At 44.3% G+C, this 22,500-nt stretch overlaps 1 protein-coding gene across 4 annotated transcripts in view; it reads right to left on the reverse strand.

Annotated features, from left to right (window-relative positions):
• Positions 1–22,500, reverse strand: part of LOC113800203 (integrin alpha-PS2) — a 373,572-nt gene that overhangs the window by 149,469 nt on the left and 201,603 nt on the right. For all 4 annotated transcript variants that reach the window (XR_011398111.1, XM_070113527.1, XM_070113528.1 and 1 more), the window contains exon 4: positions 8,496–8,616. Coding sequence is in view for 3 of the 4 variants with exons in the window: in XM_070113527.1 (XP_069969628.1) it covers positions 8,496–8,616 (121 nt within the window). In the remaining variant the exon portion in view is untranslated. The remainder of the gene's footprint in view (positions 1–8,495; positions 8,617–22,500) is intronic.

Here is a 22,500-nt window from a genome sequence, read left to right on the forward strand (position 1 = left end):
AGAGAGAGAGAGAGAGAGAGAGAGAGAGAGAGAGAGAGAGAGAGAGAGAGAGAGAGAGAGAGAGAGAGAGAGAGAGGGATGGAGGGAGGGAGGGAGGGAGGGAGGCAGGGAGAGAGAGAGAGAGAGAGAGAGAGAGAGAGAGAGAGAGAGAGAGAGAGAGAGAGAGAGAGAGAGAGAGAGAGAGAGAGAGAGAGAGAGAGAGAGAGAGAGAGAGTGAGTGTGTGTAAGTGGGGGGATGTGAATGTCATTGTGTGCGTATGAGTGTATGCGGATGAATATATGTTTGTATATGTATGAATGTGTATATGTATGCGTGTGCGTATATATATGTATGTGTATATGTATGCATGTGCGTATATGTATGTACAGACCTATGTTTGTATGGACGTCTGTGTATGTATAAATGCGTATCTCGAAAGTATGTGTCCGTATGCGTCCGTGGTTGTATGGCATGTGCGTGTGTGCGACCGCCTGTCTGTACATGTGCAGCCTGGCCGTCGTTTCTTTATGGGCGTAACAGAAATACCAGACGGGGATGGCGGCTTGTGGTTGGGGGAGGGGGGGGCGGTGAGGGGAGGGGGGTGAGTAGGGAGGGTGAAGGGTTAGGGGGTGAAGAGGGGAGGAAGGGAGGAAGAGGTGGAAGGGGAGGAAGGTAGGAAGAGGGGAGTGGGAGGGAAGAAGGGGGAGGGAGGAAGAGAGGGATGAGGAGGAGGAAGAGGGAGAGGAGCTGGTGGAAGAGGAGGGTGAGGAGGTTGAAGGGTGAGAGTGGGGGAATGTGGAAGGGAGGGAAGGAAGAGGAGGAGGTGAAAGGGGGAGGAGGAAGGGGAGGAAAGAGGAGAAAGGGGAAGGGGAAGGAGAAGGGGATGATAGGGTAGGAGAGGGACAGCCAGGCGGAGTGTGACATGAGAGGTTAAGTTCTTATTATATGAATGGGGGGAGGAGAAAGAAGAATGAGGAAGGAAGGGAGAAAGGGGAGGAGGACGAGGAGGAGGATAGGAATTGAAGCCATCTGTTCAGTTCTGGCTTCATCATGTTCGGAAATTATTGAGAGTTTGGCAGTTGTCGCTTTACGTTAACGATCTCCGTTTGTTCTTCTGTTTAGGTCTTCAGTTCTCAGTCGCACTCTTCCTTTCTCAATATATATGCTTGTGTGTGTGTGTGTGTGTGTGTGTGTGTGTATGTGTGTGTGTGTGTGTGTGTGTGTGTGTGTGTGTGTGTGTGTGTGTGTGTGTGTGTGTGTGTGTGTGTGTGTGTGTGTGTGTGTGTGTGTGTGTGTGTGTACATTTATATATGTATGTATGTATAATATATATATAATATATATTTTTCCTTTTGGCTTCGCACACTTCTACAAATAAACCTTTCCCTCTGTCTCAGCCCCATTCCTTGTGTTCCACTCGTCTCCCTTTCACTTCCACATTTGCTAACAAAAGCCATCCTCTCCTCCCCCTTCCCCCACCCCTCCCCCCTCCCCCCACCCCCAAAACCTCAACGCACCGCATTCAGGGAACACCGCCGCCCCCTTGTACACCTGCCCTGAAGAACACCTGTTAAGCGCGCACCTGCTTTCAAAAGCTTCTCTAAAGCAAATATCTCGTGCCATTTACAAGTTACGCGCTTAACAAAACCTGACCAAGAACTGTATCGTGCGCCTGATCTGTATTCCTATCCCATTATATATAGCGTGTACTTATATGCGCAGAGACGAATGAATAGTGTCCGAGGAGGGCCGGATAAGGGGCTGAATACCGGCGCTGATGAAGATATGAATAGAATCCGAAATGAACAAGAGTGAAAATATATTCACGGTGTGCGTTTGTCAATGCGCAGACACGGTCATGAAAAGAACCAAAAAAAAAAAAAATAAAAAATAAAAAATTCAAGTCCTGTAATAAACTCCACAACGGTTGTATTAAAATAAATGCTTCCAAGAAAAATAGTTCGGCACTATATCAGAGTCTGCGAACGTTTGTATTAAATAAATGCTTCTCTCTCTCTCTCTCTCTCTCTCTCTCTCTCTCTCTCTCTCTCTCTCTCTCTCTCTCTCTCTCTCTCTCTCTCTCTCTCTCTCTCTCTCTCTCTCTCTCTCTCTCTCTCTCTCTCTCTTTAGTTATATGCTTTAAAATCTTACCGGTTCTGATTATTTGGATTATCAATCTGAAGGATTTACTGTGTCCGAAACGTTTATTGTAATCTATTGGTATTTTACATTATTGCCTTCGAGAAAGTCTTCGTGATCATATCAGCATGTGCGTTCGGGCGTGCATGTATGTTACGTTCTGTTATGCATGGCCGCCTATGCACCTGAATATGATTTATGAACATATGTCAACAACTCGCCGCAGAAAACAAACAGGACAATACTTAAACGAACAAAATTAATCAATCAATCAACAGAAATCATACGCCCACTCCACACCCTTCCCCTCCTCTTCCCTCTCCTTCCCCTCCCCTCCCCCTCCCTGCCCTCTCCCTCCCTACCCTCTCCCTTCCCTCCCTGCCCTCTCCCCTTCCCCTCCTCTTCCCTCCCCTCCCTCCCTTCCCCTCCTCTTCCCTCTCCCTGCCCTCTCCCTTCCCCTCCTCTTCCCCCCTCTTCCCTCCCTGCCCCTCGACCCACAACACAATCGGCAGAAGCAAATGATAATAATAATTGTGGCAAAACACAGGCATTCCAGCTCGGGCATCCAGGGACTCGCAGCGCCCGGCCAGATGTCTTGAAGATGGAGGTGGAGATGGTTGCACGTCTTGGCTTCCCACTCGCTCTATCGCCTCCTTTTCCTTCTTCCTCTTTCTTCCTTGGGGATTTTTAGGGTTATTACTCTCTCTTTACTACTTCTTATATTATCGCTTCCTCCACTTTCTTCCCCTTCCTTCCTTGCGTTTTATTTTCTTGCTATTTTTTCTTTGCTACTTCTTAACTTGTCGCCTCTTCCCTTTCCACATTACGCCTTTTGATTCTTTTATTCTCGTTATGCTGCTTCTCCCCTTTCCTCCTTTATTTTCTCTGAAGCTTTTTGCGTCATTATTCTCGTTTTACTCTCTTAATTTATCGCCTCCTCCTCTTTCTTCTAATTTCTTCCCGGAGATTATGTAGGTTATTATTCCTTCTTTACACCACCTCCTCCTTTTAGACTTTATTTCGGTCTCTTTCCCCTGTGCACGAGTTTTAATGCAATCCTTTGATAACTACTCCCTTTATCGCGTCCTTTATCATTATTCAGTCCTTTCTTTCCTTTATCATTATTCCCTTCTATTTCCTACTCTTCGTTTCCCTTTCACCCCTTTCCTCTCTTTTCGCTTCCACCTCTCTTCTCTGTGGCTATTTCAATTATAATTTTTTTATTCTTTCCCATTTCTTTTCCTTCCACCTCTTGCTTTCTCTTTTCTTTTTTGCGTCTTTTTTTAACTACTTTACTCGCTACGTCACCCTTTTCTATTTTCCTCGTTATCTTCTTTGCATCCTGTATTTCTTATCGTTTTTCTGGTTTCACCATTTCTCTTTACACCATCCTATCGCCTGTTTCTCTTTTATCTCTCTCTTTTATTGCCTTCTGCCACTCTTGTTTTAATTTCAAACATTTTTGTTATCGCTATTATTGTTTTTTATTATTATTATGCTCACATATCGTTAAAAACATTGTATTGTTGTTGTTGTTGCTATCACTTCTGTTATTCCTAAAACTGCTATTATCATCATCATTGCTATTGTAATTGCTACTATTATTGCCATTATCTTTATAGCCATTTTAATCATCAACGCCTTTATTTTCATCATCAGGCATGATCATTATAAATTATAATTCTTATTACCATAGCAGTGGCAGTAGCATTATTATCATCCTTAATATCATAATTATTATCATCATTACCGCATCATCACTAGTATCATCATAACCGTTATTACTGTCATTATCTTTACCAATATCAAATGAAATTATTATCATCCCCATCTTTATCATTACCATTATTATTGTTGTTGTTATTATTGTTATTGTTATTTTTGCAACAAAAATACAATCACTCGTGGTATTACCAGCATTTGTATAAATGGCCAAGAATATCATTAACATAGGTTATTTTTTCTTTTCTTGATAAGGTTATATCCCGGTTTATCCGCTCTTTCAAAATCCATCAATTAACCCTCGGACATGTATCTATCTTATCTTAGTCTTATCATACCGTAATATATTAATTTATATATTAATTAATTAATATATTAATTAATATATTAAAATGTTAATTAACATATCAATCAACATATTAAAATATTAATTAATATATTAATTAATATATTAATTAATTAATTAATTAATTAATTAATTAATTAAAATACTAATTAATTTCAAAATCCATCAATTAACCCTCGGACATGTATCTATCTTATCTTAGTCTTATCATACCGTAATATTCCCTTTATTCTAGAATCCAAAACCCAACGTGGCCTCGGACGCAGGAGAACAAATACGGTAAATTTCTAGAATAAATGGCCGCCGCTTTATTGTCCACGGATTTTACTTTCGCGTTCCATTCCGGACGTTCCTGTGTCCATGGCGTTTGTCCTCCTTCTCTTCGGGGAAGTTTGAGTTCAATTATGGCGCCCATATATAGTTTCGCTGAGCGGGCGGAGCGGGACAAAGAGAGCGACGAGAAACGGATAAAGGAGGCAGATACACCTACATACGGAACAGACATACGTGCAGATGTATACATAAATAGATGGATAGATAGAGTGAGAGAGAGAGAGAAAGAGAAAGAGAAAGAGAAAGAGAAAGAGAAAGAGAGAGAGAGAGAGAGAGAGAGAGAGAGAGAGAGAGAGAGAGAGAGAGAGAGAGAGAGAGAGAGAGAGAGAGAGAGAGAGAGAGAGAGAGAACTAGAAAAATAGCAGAGAGAGAGAGAGTACTAAAAAGCCCACGGCCATTCTTCCCACGATGTCGGTCGCAATAAATTAATGAGATAAATGTTCCTCTTTAGCGCCCCTCCTCCCCCTCCTCCCCCCCCCCCGCCCCTCCCCCGCTTTCTCCCCGCGGGCAGCTATGCAGAAAGCGGATATTTCGGGCGTCGGGCATCACTTACGGGAAGGAGCCCCGGCGTGCCATCGAGTCCCATTCCGAGAGTTTCTCAGTCGGGGAGATTTTAGTACCGACACGTATCCGCATTTTGAATCCGAATTCGCGCGCGAAATTATACGAACGCGGCGATATCCCCGAAGCATGCGCGCAATCCGCCGCTCGCATTCCCGTCCGCGGCGCTATCTCGACTTCCTGGTGGATCTCGGGCTGAATAACCCATGAATAAACCCCTGATTTTTACGAGGTCCCCCCCCAACCCCTCGTCCGCGGCCCTAGACGACCACAGCGCCTGGACCATGGGCTTATTTGGGCAGGGTTCCGGAGCGGCGCCGGAGGAGCGCGGGGCGGCCGTGTGTGCTACCCGGCTTACTTCAGGGTCGCGGCCATTGTTGTTGCCTCCAGACGCCGTTCGTCAGGCCTTGTGTGGGAGAATATCGGGGGCAAGGGGGGCGGGGGAGAAAAGGGAGATGGAGGGGGGAGGGGAGAAGAGAAGGGAGATGTAGGAGGTCAGGACTTATTTAAGGGTTCTGCCTTCCGTCCTTCCCTCTGGTCTTCCTCCGAAGTGCATCGAAAGCCATTTGTCATGCCCGGAGAGATCTCTATCGCGGTCTTATCGAGAGGTGCGCGGGGGCTGGCAAAGCCTTGGGTGGAGGGGGGGGGGGGAGGAAGGGGGGGGGGGGGGCTCAAATAGTAAACCTCGGGAGAGAAACTCGGGAATCTGGTCACTGGCGCACCTGAATACAATGATCAGCTGATGATCTAAAAAGGCGCGCTCCGGGAACCATTATCTGCGTGCATTCGCTAAAAGTTCTATTCATTCTTTCAATTTATCTACTTGTTACATGTAATTTTCCTTCACCTAGAAACAAATATAAGAACGGAAATATTACGCTCACCCTTACGTTAAAACAGAGAACATACATGGGAACGTGACGTCTACAACTAAACACACAGCATGTGGACCCTCTGTGGTCAAACACTGTGGGTGATACGCATACATCATGTGGGCGCCATGAGGCCCTGGCACGACAAGCACGGCAGCCCCGCCCACGGATTCCTGACACTGCTCGGCCCTCCGCGTCCCTCGGCGGTGTCCTCTCGCCCGTCCGCCCGGTCACGTCCCCGCGCGGGTAATCGAGAGGTGATTATCGTACATCGTGGCGCTTGCACCCACCTGCTATCTTATCCTGATTTGGAAAGTATCGTGTAAACCGAGACGAATGAAGCCTCGTAAACCCTTCGCTTCCAAGCAACATTGCCGCCAAATTCTGCTCTTAAAAGGCGCATCCTCGCATCCCCATCGAACAAGGCCTCGACAGCAAAGCATCTGTGATAACACCGTCGGCGGAAACCCCAACGAGGCGTGATTTATCCCTTCGAAACGAGTCCGCATGGCTAACGAGACGCGGGCGCATGTCTCCCCGACGCGAACCACGTTTAACTGGCCGAGTCTCGCCGCTGTCCGCTCCAGACACCCAGGGTCTGCATCATTGTCTATACTGCTTTATAAGACCGGCACCGAGACCTCATTAAATCCATAATAAGAAGCCTTTAAAGGGAGGCTCACATTGCACCGACGCTCTGCAAAAAGGAGAGGAAGAGGAAAGGGAAGAAAAGAAGGAGAAGAGGAGAAGGGGGAGCAGGCGCAGGAAGGGAGAGGCAGAAGGGGCGAGGATACTAAAGCCTTGTCTTACAAACCTTTCGGAAGACTGACTCTAAATTACCATAACTGCGAGCGACCACTTTCTTTTGAGTCATTTGCATACGGGGATTATAAATAGTCGTAATGACTTCATTAGCCTCAACCAGCAACCATTTTTTCTGATAAAATCTGCGTCAGATAGATATATGGATGGACAGATAAATAGAAACACACACACACACACACACACACACACACACACACACACACACACACACACACACATATATATATATATATATATATATATACATATATAGATGGATGGATATATAGATATGTATGCGTATATGAAATATACATAATATACAGTATGTATGTATGCACATATATATATATATATATATATATATATATATATATATATATATATATATATATATATACTGCACACACACACACACACACACACACACACACACACACACACACACACACACACACACACACATACACACACACACACACACACACACACACACACACATACACACACACACACACACACACACACACACACACACACACACACACACACACACACACACACATATATATATATATATATATATATATATATATATATATATATATACTGTGTATACATACATACATACATACATACATACATATATATATATATATATATATATATATATATATATATATATATATATATATATATATATATGGACAAACACACAAACATAATACACACAAAACACCTGATTTTGTGTGCGTGCGTATCCATACAGCCAAAGCACCAGTGTTTTTCCCTCCCTCTCATTCTCTTTTGCATTTTTTCAGTCCTTTTTATGACACGCTAATTTGGCAGACAAACAACTTTTTAAAGGAAGGATCATCTTCGGGCCGACTTTATAACGCCGCCATAATAACCCGCGAAGGACGTCTAACCTGCAATAAACAACCGTTTCCTCTATTTCTAAAGACTTCTAAATCATCCCAATAAAAGTTCTAATCTCTTATCTAAAGGGACATCAAAAAAATCTGCATAATCTAAGTTTTATGGAACATTTTATGCTCCGATCTACAAATTGGTTATCCCCCCCTCACCCCCGTCCATAGGCCTACACAATATGGGCCTATGACTTATTTGGAGGAATTTGCTATAAAAGGCAGACATTTTGATCGCCTGGACTTTAAGCTACTTCAGAGATAAGGATTATAAAGGAGATAAGACGGAAAAATGATAAAGTGAAAAGTGACAGAAATGATAATGAGGCTTAGAGATAGGTGTGTGTGGAGGAGCATAGACGTAATGATAACATAAATCAGGTTTGATATTCCCGATATATATTGTTACGATGAGAGAGAGAGTGGGAGTGGGTGGATGGGTGGGTTTGGGTGGGTGGGTGGGTGGGTGGATGGGTGGGTGGGTGGATAGATGGATGGATGGATAGATAGGTGGATGGATGGATGGATAGATGGATGAATAGATGGATGGATGGATAGATAGGTGGATGGATAGATGAATGGATGGATGGATGAATGGGTGGATGGATGGATGGATGGATGGATGGGTGGGTGGGTGGGTGGGTGGGTGAGTGAGACAAACACACAGAGAGTCGGAAGAAAGAAACAAAAGAAAAATATGAAACCGAGGGAAATGAACTATAAAAAGCGCACAAAAACAACAAGGCGTTGCGCCCCGCCGACGAAAGAGCGGAGGCGAGCGCGACGCCGAAGACAAAGCCAGCACTTACGGGTCCTGCACGGCGAGAACTCCTGGAAGTCGGTAAGTCCTTGGCGAGCCACGTAGCAGGTCCCGACGGGCTCCCTCTTCTTCAGGGACTCTGTGAACCACACGTAGCGAGGGGCGCAGGCCTGAGGGAGATGAAAGAAGGCGTTAATGGGCTGCCTGAGGAGCAACATGTGGCACGGTTTAATCATAGGTTTACGCTTTCGGACACGGGGTACGTCTAGCGTGTCCGGAGAATATCTTTAGATTTTGAATAAACTTGTAAATTATCAAACTAGTTTGTGTGTATGAATATAATGAACAACATGAAAAGAAAAAAAGAAAAATGAACATGAAAAGAAAAAAATATAAGAAAAAAGAAAGAAATGAAAAGGAACAGATAATAAAAGAAAAAGAAAGAAAAAAAGAATACACGTGTGTCTGGGTACGTGTGCGTATAAGTATACGCATACAATATACATACATAAAATATGTAAATAGACGCAAAGAAATACACGCTTAGAATATGTGCACCGACCCTCGTCATGATCAATGGCGTGTTGACATTAGATTAACATCAGCTTTATAAATATACTAACAAGATCATGATTATGCAATTAGCAAGCAGTCATAAATCAATCATTGATGCGGGAGAATTTTATGTGAGAACGAAGTTGCTTTTATACATGTAATTGAATACAAACACAGGATAGAATCAAGGAAATGGGATAAAACACGCACACACAGAAACGGACAGAATGTGCGTGTTTCTGTGTGTTTGTGTTTGTGTGTGTGTGTGTGTGTGTGTGTGTGTGTGTGTGTGTGTGTGTGTGTGTGTGTGTGTGTATACACACACGTGTGCGTGTGCGTATGTGTGTATGTGTTAGTCGCACGCGTACATGTGGTGTGATCCGCAACCATAAGAACAAAACAAAACAGAAAAGAACAAAGACACCCATACAGCAACTCCCAACATAATATCCCACTCACTTTGCCTCGACTGAAACCGCCAACAAATCCCCATAAACATCAGCCATAGAAACCCAAACACGGGTTGAGAGAAGTGATCACAAACCCGAACCACAAACAGCCCGAACAACCACCGCTTTGTCACTCAGGAGCTCGCCCGCCCGCACGCCCATCCGAAACACCACTTAAACGCACGCTCTTCATGTCCTTCGCTTCGCCCTCTTCACGCCCACGCCCACGGCGATTTCATGCTTTGTCTCATGCATGTAATAATTATAATGCTTTAAAAAAATGTCACTTGTACGAAATGTCACAGCTTTTTAAATCTTTTGTTGTCGTTTTTATAATAGCCGAGACAACTGCTAGTTAACATAACGATTACGGTTGAATCACCATAGTCACGATAAATCACTTGACCATTCCCCCTCGCGCCCATGACGATTAGAGTCCCAATCATCTATCATCGGGGTCCCTAATCACACACCCCTCCCCCCCGCCCGTCTGCCGGCCTGCAAACAACCGTAATATGCTATAAACTACAGCAATTTCCAATCCTCTTTACAATTTTTGACTGGCTCTTTAGGACACGACAGCCGCTGCCATCCATCACGGTAGTCTGCGCCCCTCCCCTCACCCCCTCCTTCCTCCCCTCCCCTCGCTCTTATGACAATTCCCTTCCCCCTCCCCCCCCCCCTCTGCTCTTATGAAAACCCCCTACTGTCTCATTCCAAACTTATCCCCCCACCCTTCCTGCCCCCCTCTATCCCCTCCTCATCCCCAACCCTTACAATACTCTTCCTTACCCCCCCTTCCAACCCCCAATTCTAATGGCCCCTATACCCCCCCCCCAACCCCCCCCTCCCCCCACCCCCATCTCTTCCACTTCCGTGACCGGCGAAGACAGCGAATGGGTCGTTGAGCATTTTTTTTTTCTTTTTCTTTTTTCTTATTACTTTTTTCACGTGACTTTTTTTCCATGAAGGAGTAAAAGGGGGGTGGAGGCGACGAGGAGGAGGCAAATTATTAGAGATACTGTGAGGATAGTGCAAATACCTCGAATCTAATACCTTCCCCCCCCCCCTCTCTCTCTCTCTCTCTCTCTCTCTCTCTCTCTCTCTCTCTCTCTCTCTCTCTCTCTCTCTCTCTCTCTCTCTCTCTCTCTCTCTCTCTCTTTCCATCCTTTCCTCTCTCCCTCTTTGTTTCTTCTTTCTTTCTCTCCCTCCCTCCCATTTATCTATCTTTACCCACTTTTTTTTCTTTGCATGGGGAATTCTTGCAGTGTTGCATATCCTGTCTCGCTTCTGTGCAAGTTTAATGAGTTGTTTTGCCAAGATTTGCCTCCGATGATTGGCATTGCATGGCCTGCGTTTCCTACATCAATACGTGTCTTGTTTCGTAAAATAAGTATCGCATAGTTTCACTTTACTTAAACTGTCCCGTTCTCTTTTCTTACAGTATTCGTTCATTTATTCATTTTGTGGGGAACGGGTAAAGTGCTTACGTCATATTTTCAGCCTTCGAGAGATGGTCAAAATACAAAGAAAACGTTAAAGGTCTCATTTTCTTTCACTTTCTGAGAACTACGACAAAACAGCCGTAACAATTCCCCTAAAATCCCACATACACCGACCTACGCTCGTCCACACAGGTCCACTCCCCCTTCCCCTCCCCTCCACTATTTCCCCTTCTCCTTCCCCTCATTTTCCCCTCTCTTTATCCCCTCCTTTGCCCTCCTTCTCCACCATATTCCTTTCTTTATTCCCTTCTCCCCCATCTTCTTCCTGTCTTTATTCCCTTCTCCCCCCTTCTTCTTCTCTTGATCCTCTACTCCTCCCTCTCCTTCTCCTTCATCTCTTTATCCCCTCCTTCTTCTTCCTCTTTACCACCCCTTCCCACTCTCCCCGGCCCCCCTTCCACGTTCTTCCCCCCCCCCCTATCCTCACCGTTTACCCCCCCTCCCCTCTCCCACGAGCAACATGGGGGTGCCACCCGCACGTTGCGCCGACCAATAACACTTATCACAATATCCGCTGTGCCAATTTATCATGGGTGTGGCCGTCAATAAGCCACGCCCCCCCCCCCCCGTCCTACCGTGTCCCGCCTCCACTTCAACCTCCCATTTCCATACACAAACTTTAAGGTCGTCGACATTTAGTTTTTATGACTTAAAAAATATATTTTATTATTATGATTATTACTATTATTCGTACACATTTCGATTTTTATGACTTCAAAAAATAACATATATATTATTATTATTCGTACACATTTATAATATATATATATTTTTTTTAACTTCAAAAAATAACATTTTATAATTTTTTTTTACTCAAGCTCCCATTTCCTGACGCATAGAAGCTGAGGTCGTCGGCATTTCATTTTGGAAATGACGTCAAAAAGAGAAACAAAATAAAATGTTATTGTCGTTGTTGTTTTCTCCGGACACACGCACACGCATTTGTTTATCTTTTGTTTACATGGCAGTTTAAAATCCTACAAACATATAGAGTCGTATTTATTTTGACGTAAAGATTAGGGTCATAGGATTTATGATCCTATTTTTCAACTATGCTTTATATGACGTGTATAGGCGTTGGGTACAGCACCCTTCCATACGGTTTAAAAAGAGGACGTATAATTTCACAGCTGCGTGCTTTCGTAAATAGATAGATAAGGAACAAGTGTCAAAAACAGAACTTCAAATTCTATCACCAAATTGCGCTAGTAACTCGACTTGTTTTATAAATTATAAAAAAAAAAAAAAATGTGCGAGACCTTTAGAAATGATCAAAAGGTTTTAGATAAATCGCTTAGACTTTTCTCTCCTCTCTTTCTCTCGCGATTCTGTCTCATTTCCTTCACATAAATGCCCTCTCCCCCTCCCCCCCTCCCCCACGTCTCCTCCCCTCGCTAGTATGAAGTATTATCAGCAAAAGCAGATGTACCCCCTCCCCCCCTCCCCACACACCCCGCCCCATGTCCCCGGGGCGTGGCCGGTCCGGACTTCCTGCAGGTAAGTGCGGTGGTGAAGGCCCTCCCCCTCCCTTTACCTCTTCCCTTCCTCCCCTTCCCCCTCCCTTCTCTCTTCCCTCTTTCTTTTCTCCCCCTTATCCTTCATTTCTCACTTCTCTCCTCCCCTTCTCCCCCTTTCTTCTCTCTTCTCTCTTTCCTTTCTCCTCCTTATCCTTCACTTCTATCTTCTCTCTTCTCTCTTCCCCTTCTCCCCCTTCTCCCCCCCTTCTCTCTTCCTTCTTCATTTTCTCTCCTTTCCCCCGCTATTTTATCTTCCCCTCTTCCCTTCCTCCCCCTTCCCCCTCTCTTCTAGCTTCCTCCCTTCTCACCTCTTATTCTTCCTCCCCCCTCCTCCTCTCCTCTTTTCCTCTTCTCTATTCTCGTACACTTCCCTCCTTCTCTCCCCCGCCCCTCCTTGCCCACTATCATACCACCCTACACCCTCCCTTCCCTTCTCTAGACCTCCCCTCCCCCTCCTATCATCCCCTCCCACCTCTCCTCCCCCTCTCCCCACCCCTACCCTCCCCCTCTTCTCCTCCCCTCTTCCACTCCCCACCCCCTCCCTTCCCCTAACCTCCCCTCTCCCCTCCCCTACCCTACCCTCCACCCTCCTCTCCTCTCTTTTCCCCACCCCTACCCTCCCCCTCTTCTCCTCCCCTCTTCCACTCCCCACCCCCTCCCTTCCCCTAACCTACCCTCCCCCCTCCTCTCCTCTCTTCTCCCCTCCGCTACCCTCTCCCCACCCCCTCCCCCCTCCTCTCCTCTTTTCTCCCCACCCCTACCCTCCCCCCCACCCCACCTAAAGATTTATGACCCTCTTCCCGAGCTCCATCGCCGCCGGCAGAACGCTTCAACGTACATCTCTACGTACATATATTAGTGATAAACAATGGCACTTGTTTTTCACAGTTATTGGTCCCGGATATGAAGAAAATGGAATTGAATAACATAATAACAATGTTGATATTAAAAAAGTTCAAAGCATTATAATTATTTTCTTTGCAGTATGGAAATGTCAGTATCGAAATGAGTATTTTCTATATTTTCTATATAATCATCATTAGTAACGGTAACAGTAGTAACAGCACCGGTAATAATAATGGTAATATCAGTAATATTATCTTCATCGTTATCATTATTGTTATTACCATTATATCCATTACTGTCATTGTTAATACTACTACCATTATCAATATTACTATTATTATCACCACATCTCTTATTTCCTTTACTGTCAATTTTATCATCATCAATATTATTGGTATAAAATAAAAACCTAAAAAAATACAAATAAATTCACACACTTCTGCCAACAAACAAACACACACACACACACAGACACCCACACACCTACAGTGGCTTATTACATGTAATTTTCACGCATTAAAGTCTCTGGTTTTAACGCCTTAGTAGCATGATATACGCATATAGAATTCGACCTTAGGACCTTGCGTCGAGGGTCTGGTCGTAAATCATCGTTCGGTTTCAGAATATATATGAAAAATGTTGATTGTATTTAATGATGATAAATCAATACGTTTTTGGTGGTTTACAATTACCGTGGCTGTGTTTTGACGTTTCTTCTTTATATATTTCTTTATATTTCTATTGGTGATTATACTGGACTTATCTACAATATGAGAGCTAGATTTTTTTCGTTTCCTTTTTCTTCTTCTGCTCCTCCATCCCACCTCTTTATCACTCTCTCTCTCTCTCTCTCTCTCTCTCTCTCTCTCTCTCTCTCTCTCACTCTTTCTCTCTCTCTCTCTCTCTCTCTCTCTCTCTCTCTCACTCACTCTCTCACACTCTCTTTCTCTTTCTCCTCTCTCTCTCTCTCTCTCACTCACACTTTCTCTCTCTCTTTCTCTAACCCATTCCCATTCTCTTTCCCACTCCCTCTTTCCTCCTCTCCCATTCTCCCTCTCTCTCTCTCCCTTTCCCACATTCTTTTTTCTTTTCTCTCTTTTTTCTCTCCCTCTCCCTCTTCCTATCCCACTGCCTCTCCCTCTCCCATTCCCATTCTCTCCTCCTCTCTCCCTCTCCCTCTACTCCTTCTCCTACTCCCAATCCTACTCCCTCTCTGTAACTCTATCCACGTATCCCATTCCCTCATCATTAGTGTTCTCTCTCCATCCCATTCGTCACACTTCTCGGGCTGAAATTAGTGACGAAATCTCACGCGAAACATGAGTTGCAGCCGCGGGGCACACGTGGAGGCTGGCACTTGGCACTTGGCACTGGGCACTTGATTGGCACCGTCGGAGGAGGGAGATTGGGTGAAGGAAGGAAGGGGGGGGGGGAAAGCTTCCGAATTATAGACATCGGATTTGCGAATCTTTCTTATGCTGACGACGTAAATATTTGTCTTTGTTAGATAATTACGACCTCTAAATTTGTCTTTGATAGATAATTCAAATATCGGTGACCAAATACGATTGTAGAATGATTTTGTTCGTAACGATAAGAGTGAAATGACAAATGGGTATTGAGATGATAATAATAATAATGGTAAAAAGAGCCAAAATGCCGTTAGCATGCCAATACAAAATACGTAAATACATACATACGTACATAATGCATGCGCGCGCGCGCGCGCTCGTGTGTGTGTGTGTGTGTGTGTGTGTGTGTGTGTGTGTGTGTGTGTGTGTGTGTGTGTGTGTGTGTGTGTGTGTGCCTTTGCGTGTGCGTGTCATTGTACGTGTTCCTTTGCGTGTGCGTGTGTGAGTATGTGCACGTGTATACATATTTTGTACATATATAACCCAACCTCCATTCGACCTCTTCTCTCTAAACAAACCCCGAAAACCCCGCACAGAGCAAACATTCCCATCCGGAGTCACGACAAACAATATTCCCCAAAGGACCGAAAAGCCAGCCCCGTGGGAGGCCGCCCGTCGGCCATGTCCACGAAGGCGTCGGTAGGAGTTTCATGACGTCAGAGTGAAGTCATGAAGTCACACGTCTTGCGGAGAAAGATCGATGACGTCATCGCGACCGCCTCACATCCCGGATGGACTTGGATCAACAGCGGAGGGGCCGCTTTAGAGAGGTTATTCGTGACTCAGGCGACCGAAATGGACACTTCCGGTCGTACGTTATCGAATCTTTCTTACTGTCTGTCTGCCTGTCTGTTGCTTTCCCTCTCCCTCTCCCTCTCCCTCTCCCCCTCCCTCTCCCTCTCCCTCTCCCTCTCTCTCTCTCTCTCTCTCTCTCTCTCTCTCTCTCTCTCTCTCTCTCTCTCTCTCTCTCTCTCTCTCTCTCTCTCTCTCTCTCTCTCTCATTTTAGCATATCTTTCTATCCATCATTTTCCATGCATCTATCGCTCACAAACACATACAGAGGAAAACCGCAGAAAAGGAATGATGAATACAACAAAAGCCAAAGAAACTGAAACAAAAAAAAGCCGAAACAGAAGACAGACACGAGAGAAAAAGGGACAGGATCGCACGCCGTTCGTGTAGCGCGTCCTACCGACTGGCTCGATCCGGCAGCGTTCGTGAAGCGGTCGTGTGCATCCGGGATATAAAAGCCGTGTAAGTGACCCTCTCCCCCTTTTTTCTCTTCTTCTTCCCTTTTTTCTCCTCTCTTTCTGTAATTTTTTTCTGCGCTGAAATACGAGAGGAAAATGGAAATGAGAGCAGAGAGAGAGAGAGAGAAAAAAAAAGCACCTGGGCGTGACTAACCTGCCCACAATAAGACGTAAGGTGAATGACGATCACGAATTGACTGTAATAATGACGATGATCATAGTTAAGTGGTACGGTATGATAGTATGGTATCATGGTATGGTATAATGGGAAGATCACGGTATGGTATGAATTTATGATAATGTTATATGGTATGATGGTATGATAATGGTATGGTACGGCATGACGGCATGGTATCATGGTATCGTATAATGGGATAATTACGGCATGGTATGAATATATGATAATGTTATGGCATGATCACGGTATGGTAATGAAGACGATTATGGTACAGAGTATATATATAACGATGGCGACCGGCATAGTTCCGATGATGATGAAGATAGTGAAGATTATGATGATAACATGAAGATAACAATACCCAATGTGAAGCTTAATACTGTTAACAAATTTACACACCTATAACAATTACAAACAAACAAAACCAGAGTGACCATAGCATTAGAGAGAAGACAACCATAAACAACGAACCCAAGAGCAAGAACAATACCCCGCTCCCACCCCCCCCACCCCACCCCCACCCCCGGCCATCCATCACAATAACAATATAACAATAAATGGAAGATACCAAGGGCGCCGCCACAGCTTCGAATCCCTTTCCTGCCCCTCGTCTGCTGTTTCCTGATGCCCTTTTCCTCAAAGACGATCTCTGGTTTTCTTAAATCAACCCTTTCTAGATATTTTAGGTTTTTTTTCCTTATATTCATCATCTTTCTTTGTCTCTTATTATTTTTTTTTCACTCATTCTTACCCTATACTTCCCTCCCATCTTCGTCTTTTTCTCCCTCTTCCTCTGCTTTTTCACCCCTTCCATTCTTCATCTTTCTGTCGCTCTTCTCTTTCTGTCTTCCTTCTCCTTGCCCTCAATCCCCTTTCCATCTTCATCTTCATTTCCCTTTCCCTCTCCCCCTTCACCCTTTCCCTCCCTCATCTCTTTCTCCATCTTCAACTCCGTCTCACTTTCTCCCTTTACTTATTCCTCCTTCATCTCCCTCTCACCCTTTACCCATTCCCCCCTTCACTTCCCTCTCCCCTCCAACCTATTCCTCCTTCATCTCCCTCTCACCCTTTACCCATTCCCTCCTTCACTTCCCTCTTCCCTCCTACCTATTCCTCCTTCATCTCTCCCCTTTTCCCCTTCCCCCCTCCCACCCCCTCTTAGCCCCCCCCTCCTCCTCATTTCCCGTTAATGAGGTCCCACTCGAAGCCTATCATCTCCGCGCACCAGGAGGGACTTGGCTGACTTAGGTTACAGGAGAAGAAGGAGGAAGGATGGAAGGAGGTAATAGGAGATGTGGAGGAGAGAGAAGGGGGAGGGAAGGAGAAGAAGGATGAAAAAGAAGAAGAAGGGAAATTTTGGAAGAGAAGAAGAGTGGTAGAGTAAGAGAAGTTTGGAAGAGTAAAAGGACAAGGGTGATGGGGTAAGTAAGAGACAATATGAAATAAGGGAAAATGGTGCAAGTTCTGGCGACCGAAGAAGAAAGAGAGAAGGAAAAAATGAGAGAGCGCATAGAAGTGAAGAAAATTTTGTATCGCCAGAGTTTTATTCTATTCTTTTATCATTAACCCCTTGGATCCGGTTGCTTCACGGCAATCACACGGCCAGAAATTCAAAGACATAGGCTTATATGAACGGCCGCTCTGTCGGGTGCGTGGCTCGTAGGCCGGGCACACGCGAAAACAATAGCGGCCACTTTGTTAAAATGTCCATGCCCGACCCAAAGAATATTCGTAAACTTGACACACACAATTAAAGAAATAAATGTGTATATTTATCAGTCTAGACATACATATCAACCGAGCAAATAGATAGATAAATGGATATCTATCAGATATATTGACATATACGTATTCATTTCTGTGTATATGCATGTCTGTATTTATGAATTTTCATTGGGTCGGGCCCTATTTTAACAAACCGGACGTATGCCTCCCCTTTCCAATCCCATTTTCTCTTTTTGTGCATAAATATTTTTTTGCTTTTCTACCATTTTCCATTGTCCATGTGTGGCATTAGATTTGCTTTATTTTGATGGTAGAAGACTGTTTTTCTTATACAGACTCCACATCATCCCTCTAAGAAGTCCATAACACAGTGTAAGAATAATGATAATAAATATTAATTTGTTGTATTTGATTTTCATTTTTTCGTAATATTCAATTTTTTTAAATACAACCTGCGGCGCCGGTCATGACTGGCAAGAATAGGATTTTAAGCATGGAAATGGCGCTCTTTCAGTCATGGCTCAAGGACTTCACAGGAATTATGCAAAAGTCCCTTTGTTTACGCCAGATGAGTCTCATCTCCCCCCCCCCTCCAAGAGGTTTGCACACTCGTGGCCAGTCTTTTCCGTCACCAAGACCTTCAGCCGAAATGTTCACGACGGCAAGTTGGCTTCAGCCTGGCCCGCCGCCAGATTTTCCCATGACGGCATGATCTCGTCACCCGCCCCTCAAGACAGTTTTTTATGACGGATAACACGAGTACTAATAAAAAAAAGTAAAAAAAAAATGATTAAAAAACTACTAATTCATATCCATACAAAAAGCAATTGCCTACGAAGAGTCTAGAACCAAACCGTTTTCTTCCACACAAAAAAAATCAAAGACTAAAGACCCCCCTCTACAAACACCAAGAATAAAAACAAAGTGCAGTTCTTTATACTTTTCATTAAAAAAGGAAAAAAAGATGGAAGACCAAGAAAAAAGGAAGAAAAAAAAGATGGAAGACCAAGAATAAAAGGAAGAAAAAAGAGATGGAAGACCAAGAAAGAAAAATGAAACAAAAAACGAAATGGAACACTTGAGACCACAGGGCGAAACGCAGGACTTCTCAGAGATAAGGAAATACTTCTTGAGACGACAAAAAGACCAGGAAAAAAACCCTTAAATCTTAAAAACGGGTTTAATTCCAGAGTAAATGGTATGGTAAAATTTTCCTTTCTTTTTTTCTTCTTCTTTCTTTTACCATATTCTATTTTATTTTTGTCTACTACCCTTTCTCTTGCTTTCGAATTTTCTCTTCGTTTCTCATTTATCGTACAGAGATTAGTTCTTACTGTCTTCTCTCTCTATAAGATCTTAAAAGTTTTTATCTTGATTCTTCTTTCTCCATCTCTCTATTTACGGTTTCTCATTTTCCCCTTTCGCGTTTTTTTAGCACGTTTTCTGCTTCCCTTTCGTTCCTTTTCGTCCTCTCGCGACACGTGCCAGACGCAGGTACGAATTCTGGGATTTGCTGAGTCACTCCACACTCGCTTCTCTGTCTCTTTTTCTCTTTCTTTCTCTCCTCTCTCTCTTTCTCTTTCTGTCTCTCTATCTCATTTTCTCTTTCTTTCTTTCTCTCCTGTTTCTCTTTCTTTCTCTGTTTCTTTTTCTTTCTTTCTTTCTTGCTTCACTCTCTCTCTCTAACTCTCTCTCTCTCTCTGCCTCTCTCTCTCTCTCTCTCTCTCTCTCTCTCTCTCTCTCTCTCTCTCTCTCTCTCTCTCTCTCTCTCTCTCTCTCTCTCTCTCTCTCTCTCTCTCTCTTCCTCTCTTTCTGCCCATCTATCTAGCTCTCCTTACGTACGTAAAATCAGACAGTGAGAATAGAAAACAACAAAGCACTAGAAAAAAAATTACCAAAAAAAATATATATATAATAAACAAGTACGTCAAAATGCGAAAGCTTAATAACAAAACAACTCACGCACTCACCCACACGCGAAGTAATTAGGGCTGAGCCAATTTACTTCTCCCATCATTAGCCAATAATGACCGAATCAGCACCTAACCACGCCCTACCCATCGCAAATAAAAATGAAACCCGTCTCTTTCCCCTCCGCCCCCTCCCCTCCCCCATCTCTTCTAATACCCTCCCCTACCCCTGCCCCTTCTCCCCCCCCCATCCCCTCAAACACCCTCCCTTACCCCTGCCCCAACCCCTTACCCTCCTACCCGATCCCACTAACGCCCCTCCCCTCAAACACCCTCCCTTCCCTCCCTCCCTAACACCCTGATCACTAACACCCTCTCCGTCCCCTCCCCCATCCCCCCTAATCTCCCCACCCCTACTACTCTACCTCTACCCCCCTCCCCCCGCCAAACCGGAGTAATGAGGTTATCAAGATTTTAAAATTAACTGGACGCAACCGCTCCATTAAGACAGATGAACCTCGGTGGATTTGGAGGATTAATGGCCAGATTTAATTGATTAATCATTGGGTAATAAGAGATTAACAGGTGATAGCCACCTGGGCGAGAGATAACGCTATCTCTCGGCCTGACGTGGCTGTGATGTAGGTAAACTATTAGCACATTTATGGGTGGTATATTTAGAGCATTAGGGAGGGAGGGAGGGAGGGAGGGAGGGAGGGAGGATAGGTGGGCAAGAGGGAGGGAGGGAGGGAGGGAGGGGATGAAGGAGGGGATGAAGGAGGGTGGGAGGGAGAGAGAGACAGAGATAGATAGATAGATGGAGAGATGGTGAGATGGAGAGATGGAGAGATGGAGAGATGGAGAGATGGAGAGAGAGAGAAAGAGAGAAAGAGAGAGAGAGAGAGAGAGAGAGAGAGAGACAGACAGAGACAGAGACAGAGAGAGAGAGAGAGAGAGAGAGAGAGAGAGAGAGAGAGAGAGAGAGAGAGTCGGAGAGGGAGAAAAACTAAAGAACATAAACATTTTCACTATGCAGAATTTTCTTGCATTCACCAAGGAACAGCGTAAGAAACATACCATCAGCATAAAACTCGCATTCCATTATACGAATGAATTATAATTACAATCGTGATACAATTTCAGTGAGGCATCCATTGCAATTTTTTTTCTCAATCATTTTCATATTCGCACGCACATGAATTTGCCACTTTTTCCCGTTCTGAATTTATTTCATTCACATCTGTAAAGGAGCCTCCACAAAAAAAGAGAGAAAGAGGGAGAGAGAGAAAAAAAAACGTTCATGCCTATATACATGTCAAATACATATCTTTATTACTGTGCCTATGCTCTGCACGTGTTTCTCAACTCCCCTCTCCTCCATCTACGCATCAGAAAACCAAAAACCAAAACCAAAACCAAAACAAAACAAAAAGAAAAAAACGGAAAAAAACAACAGCTTATGAGCATTCAAGCCGTCTTCCACTAGATTTTATTTCGGGGAATTCCCTGAAGAAGAAGCATCGCAAAAGCCGAAATTCCTGTCCACCCGAGCGGCACCGGGGGCTTGTAGAATGCCCCAAAAGGCCCCAAAACAGACCCACGGCGAGGCACTGGGTGACCCTTTTTTCCCCCGAAGTGCCACGGGTCAGAGGCTTTTTAACCTGTTCGTTGCGGATTCTGTGTTCTCTCTTGGCTTCTCTCTTTTTTTTCATTATTGTTATTCTTTTATTTTTTTTCTGCTGTCTCTTTTTGCGTTGGTCTTTCTACTTTCTCGTTCTTTCTCTTTCTCTTACTTTTTCTTGCTTCCCCAACTCTCTGTCTCTCTCCTTTCCACATCTCCCACAGCGCCTAAATCTTGCAACAGCCTTCACCCCAACTCACCGCAACCCTTTCCCCATACCTTACCCACTTACCTATCCCACCCCTTACCATCCCTCCCCCCTACCCCACTCATCTACCCCCCTCACCCTTCCGCCTACTCCTCCCCTCCCCTCCCCCCCCATAAATTCGCCAGACAGAGCGACAAGCCTACCCCGTTTTTAGTCCTGCTCTCTCTCTCTCTCTCTCTCTCTCTCTCTCTCTCTCTCTCTCTCTCTCTCTCTCTCTCTCTCTCTCTCTCTCTCTCTCTCTCTCTCTCTCTCTCTCTCTCTCTCCCCCGCCACGTCACCAAACGCCACTCCCGTCGTTCCTTGCCGTTAAAAAGGATAGGAATAAACATGCGTCGGCAACTCGCCCTTAAATGGCACCGAAAACTCACGCGCGGGAACTTTGAAATGTGCCGCGTTCCCTTTCGATGTGGCATACCTGTAATTAGGAGTCCTCGTGTGATAAAAAAAAAATATACATCTAAAAAAGTGTTTGTTTAAATTCTCTTCCCGTTTGTCTCTTTTTCCCTTCTTTCTTGCATTTTTTTCTTCTTATTTTCTTCTTCATTTCGTTTGTGTAATCTCTCTACACTTTTTTCTTCTGATTTTGGTGTGGGTAACTTTTTCCACGATTTATTTCTGCGTCTCTCTCTCTTTCTTTCTTTCTTTCTCGTCCTTCGTTCTTTGAAAAGGTGTTTGCAATATGGACACTTGGGTCTCTTTAAATCTTTGAATCTCTCATACATACACTTCCAGCTTCCGTTTAAAAAATCACCCACTAGCAAGAAAAAAAAACATACCGGCATTATACAACCACAAAACCATTACAAAAACGAAAGAA

This window comes from Penaeus vannamei, chromosome 34 (genome assembly GCF_042767895.1).
Source record: "Penaeus vannamei isolate JL-2024 chromosome 34, ASM4276789v1, whole genome shotgun sequence".
NCBI lineage: Eukaryota > Metazoa > Arthropoda > Malacostraca > Decapoda > Penaeidae > Penaeus > Penaeus vannamei.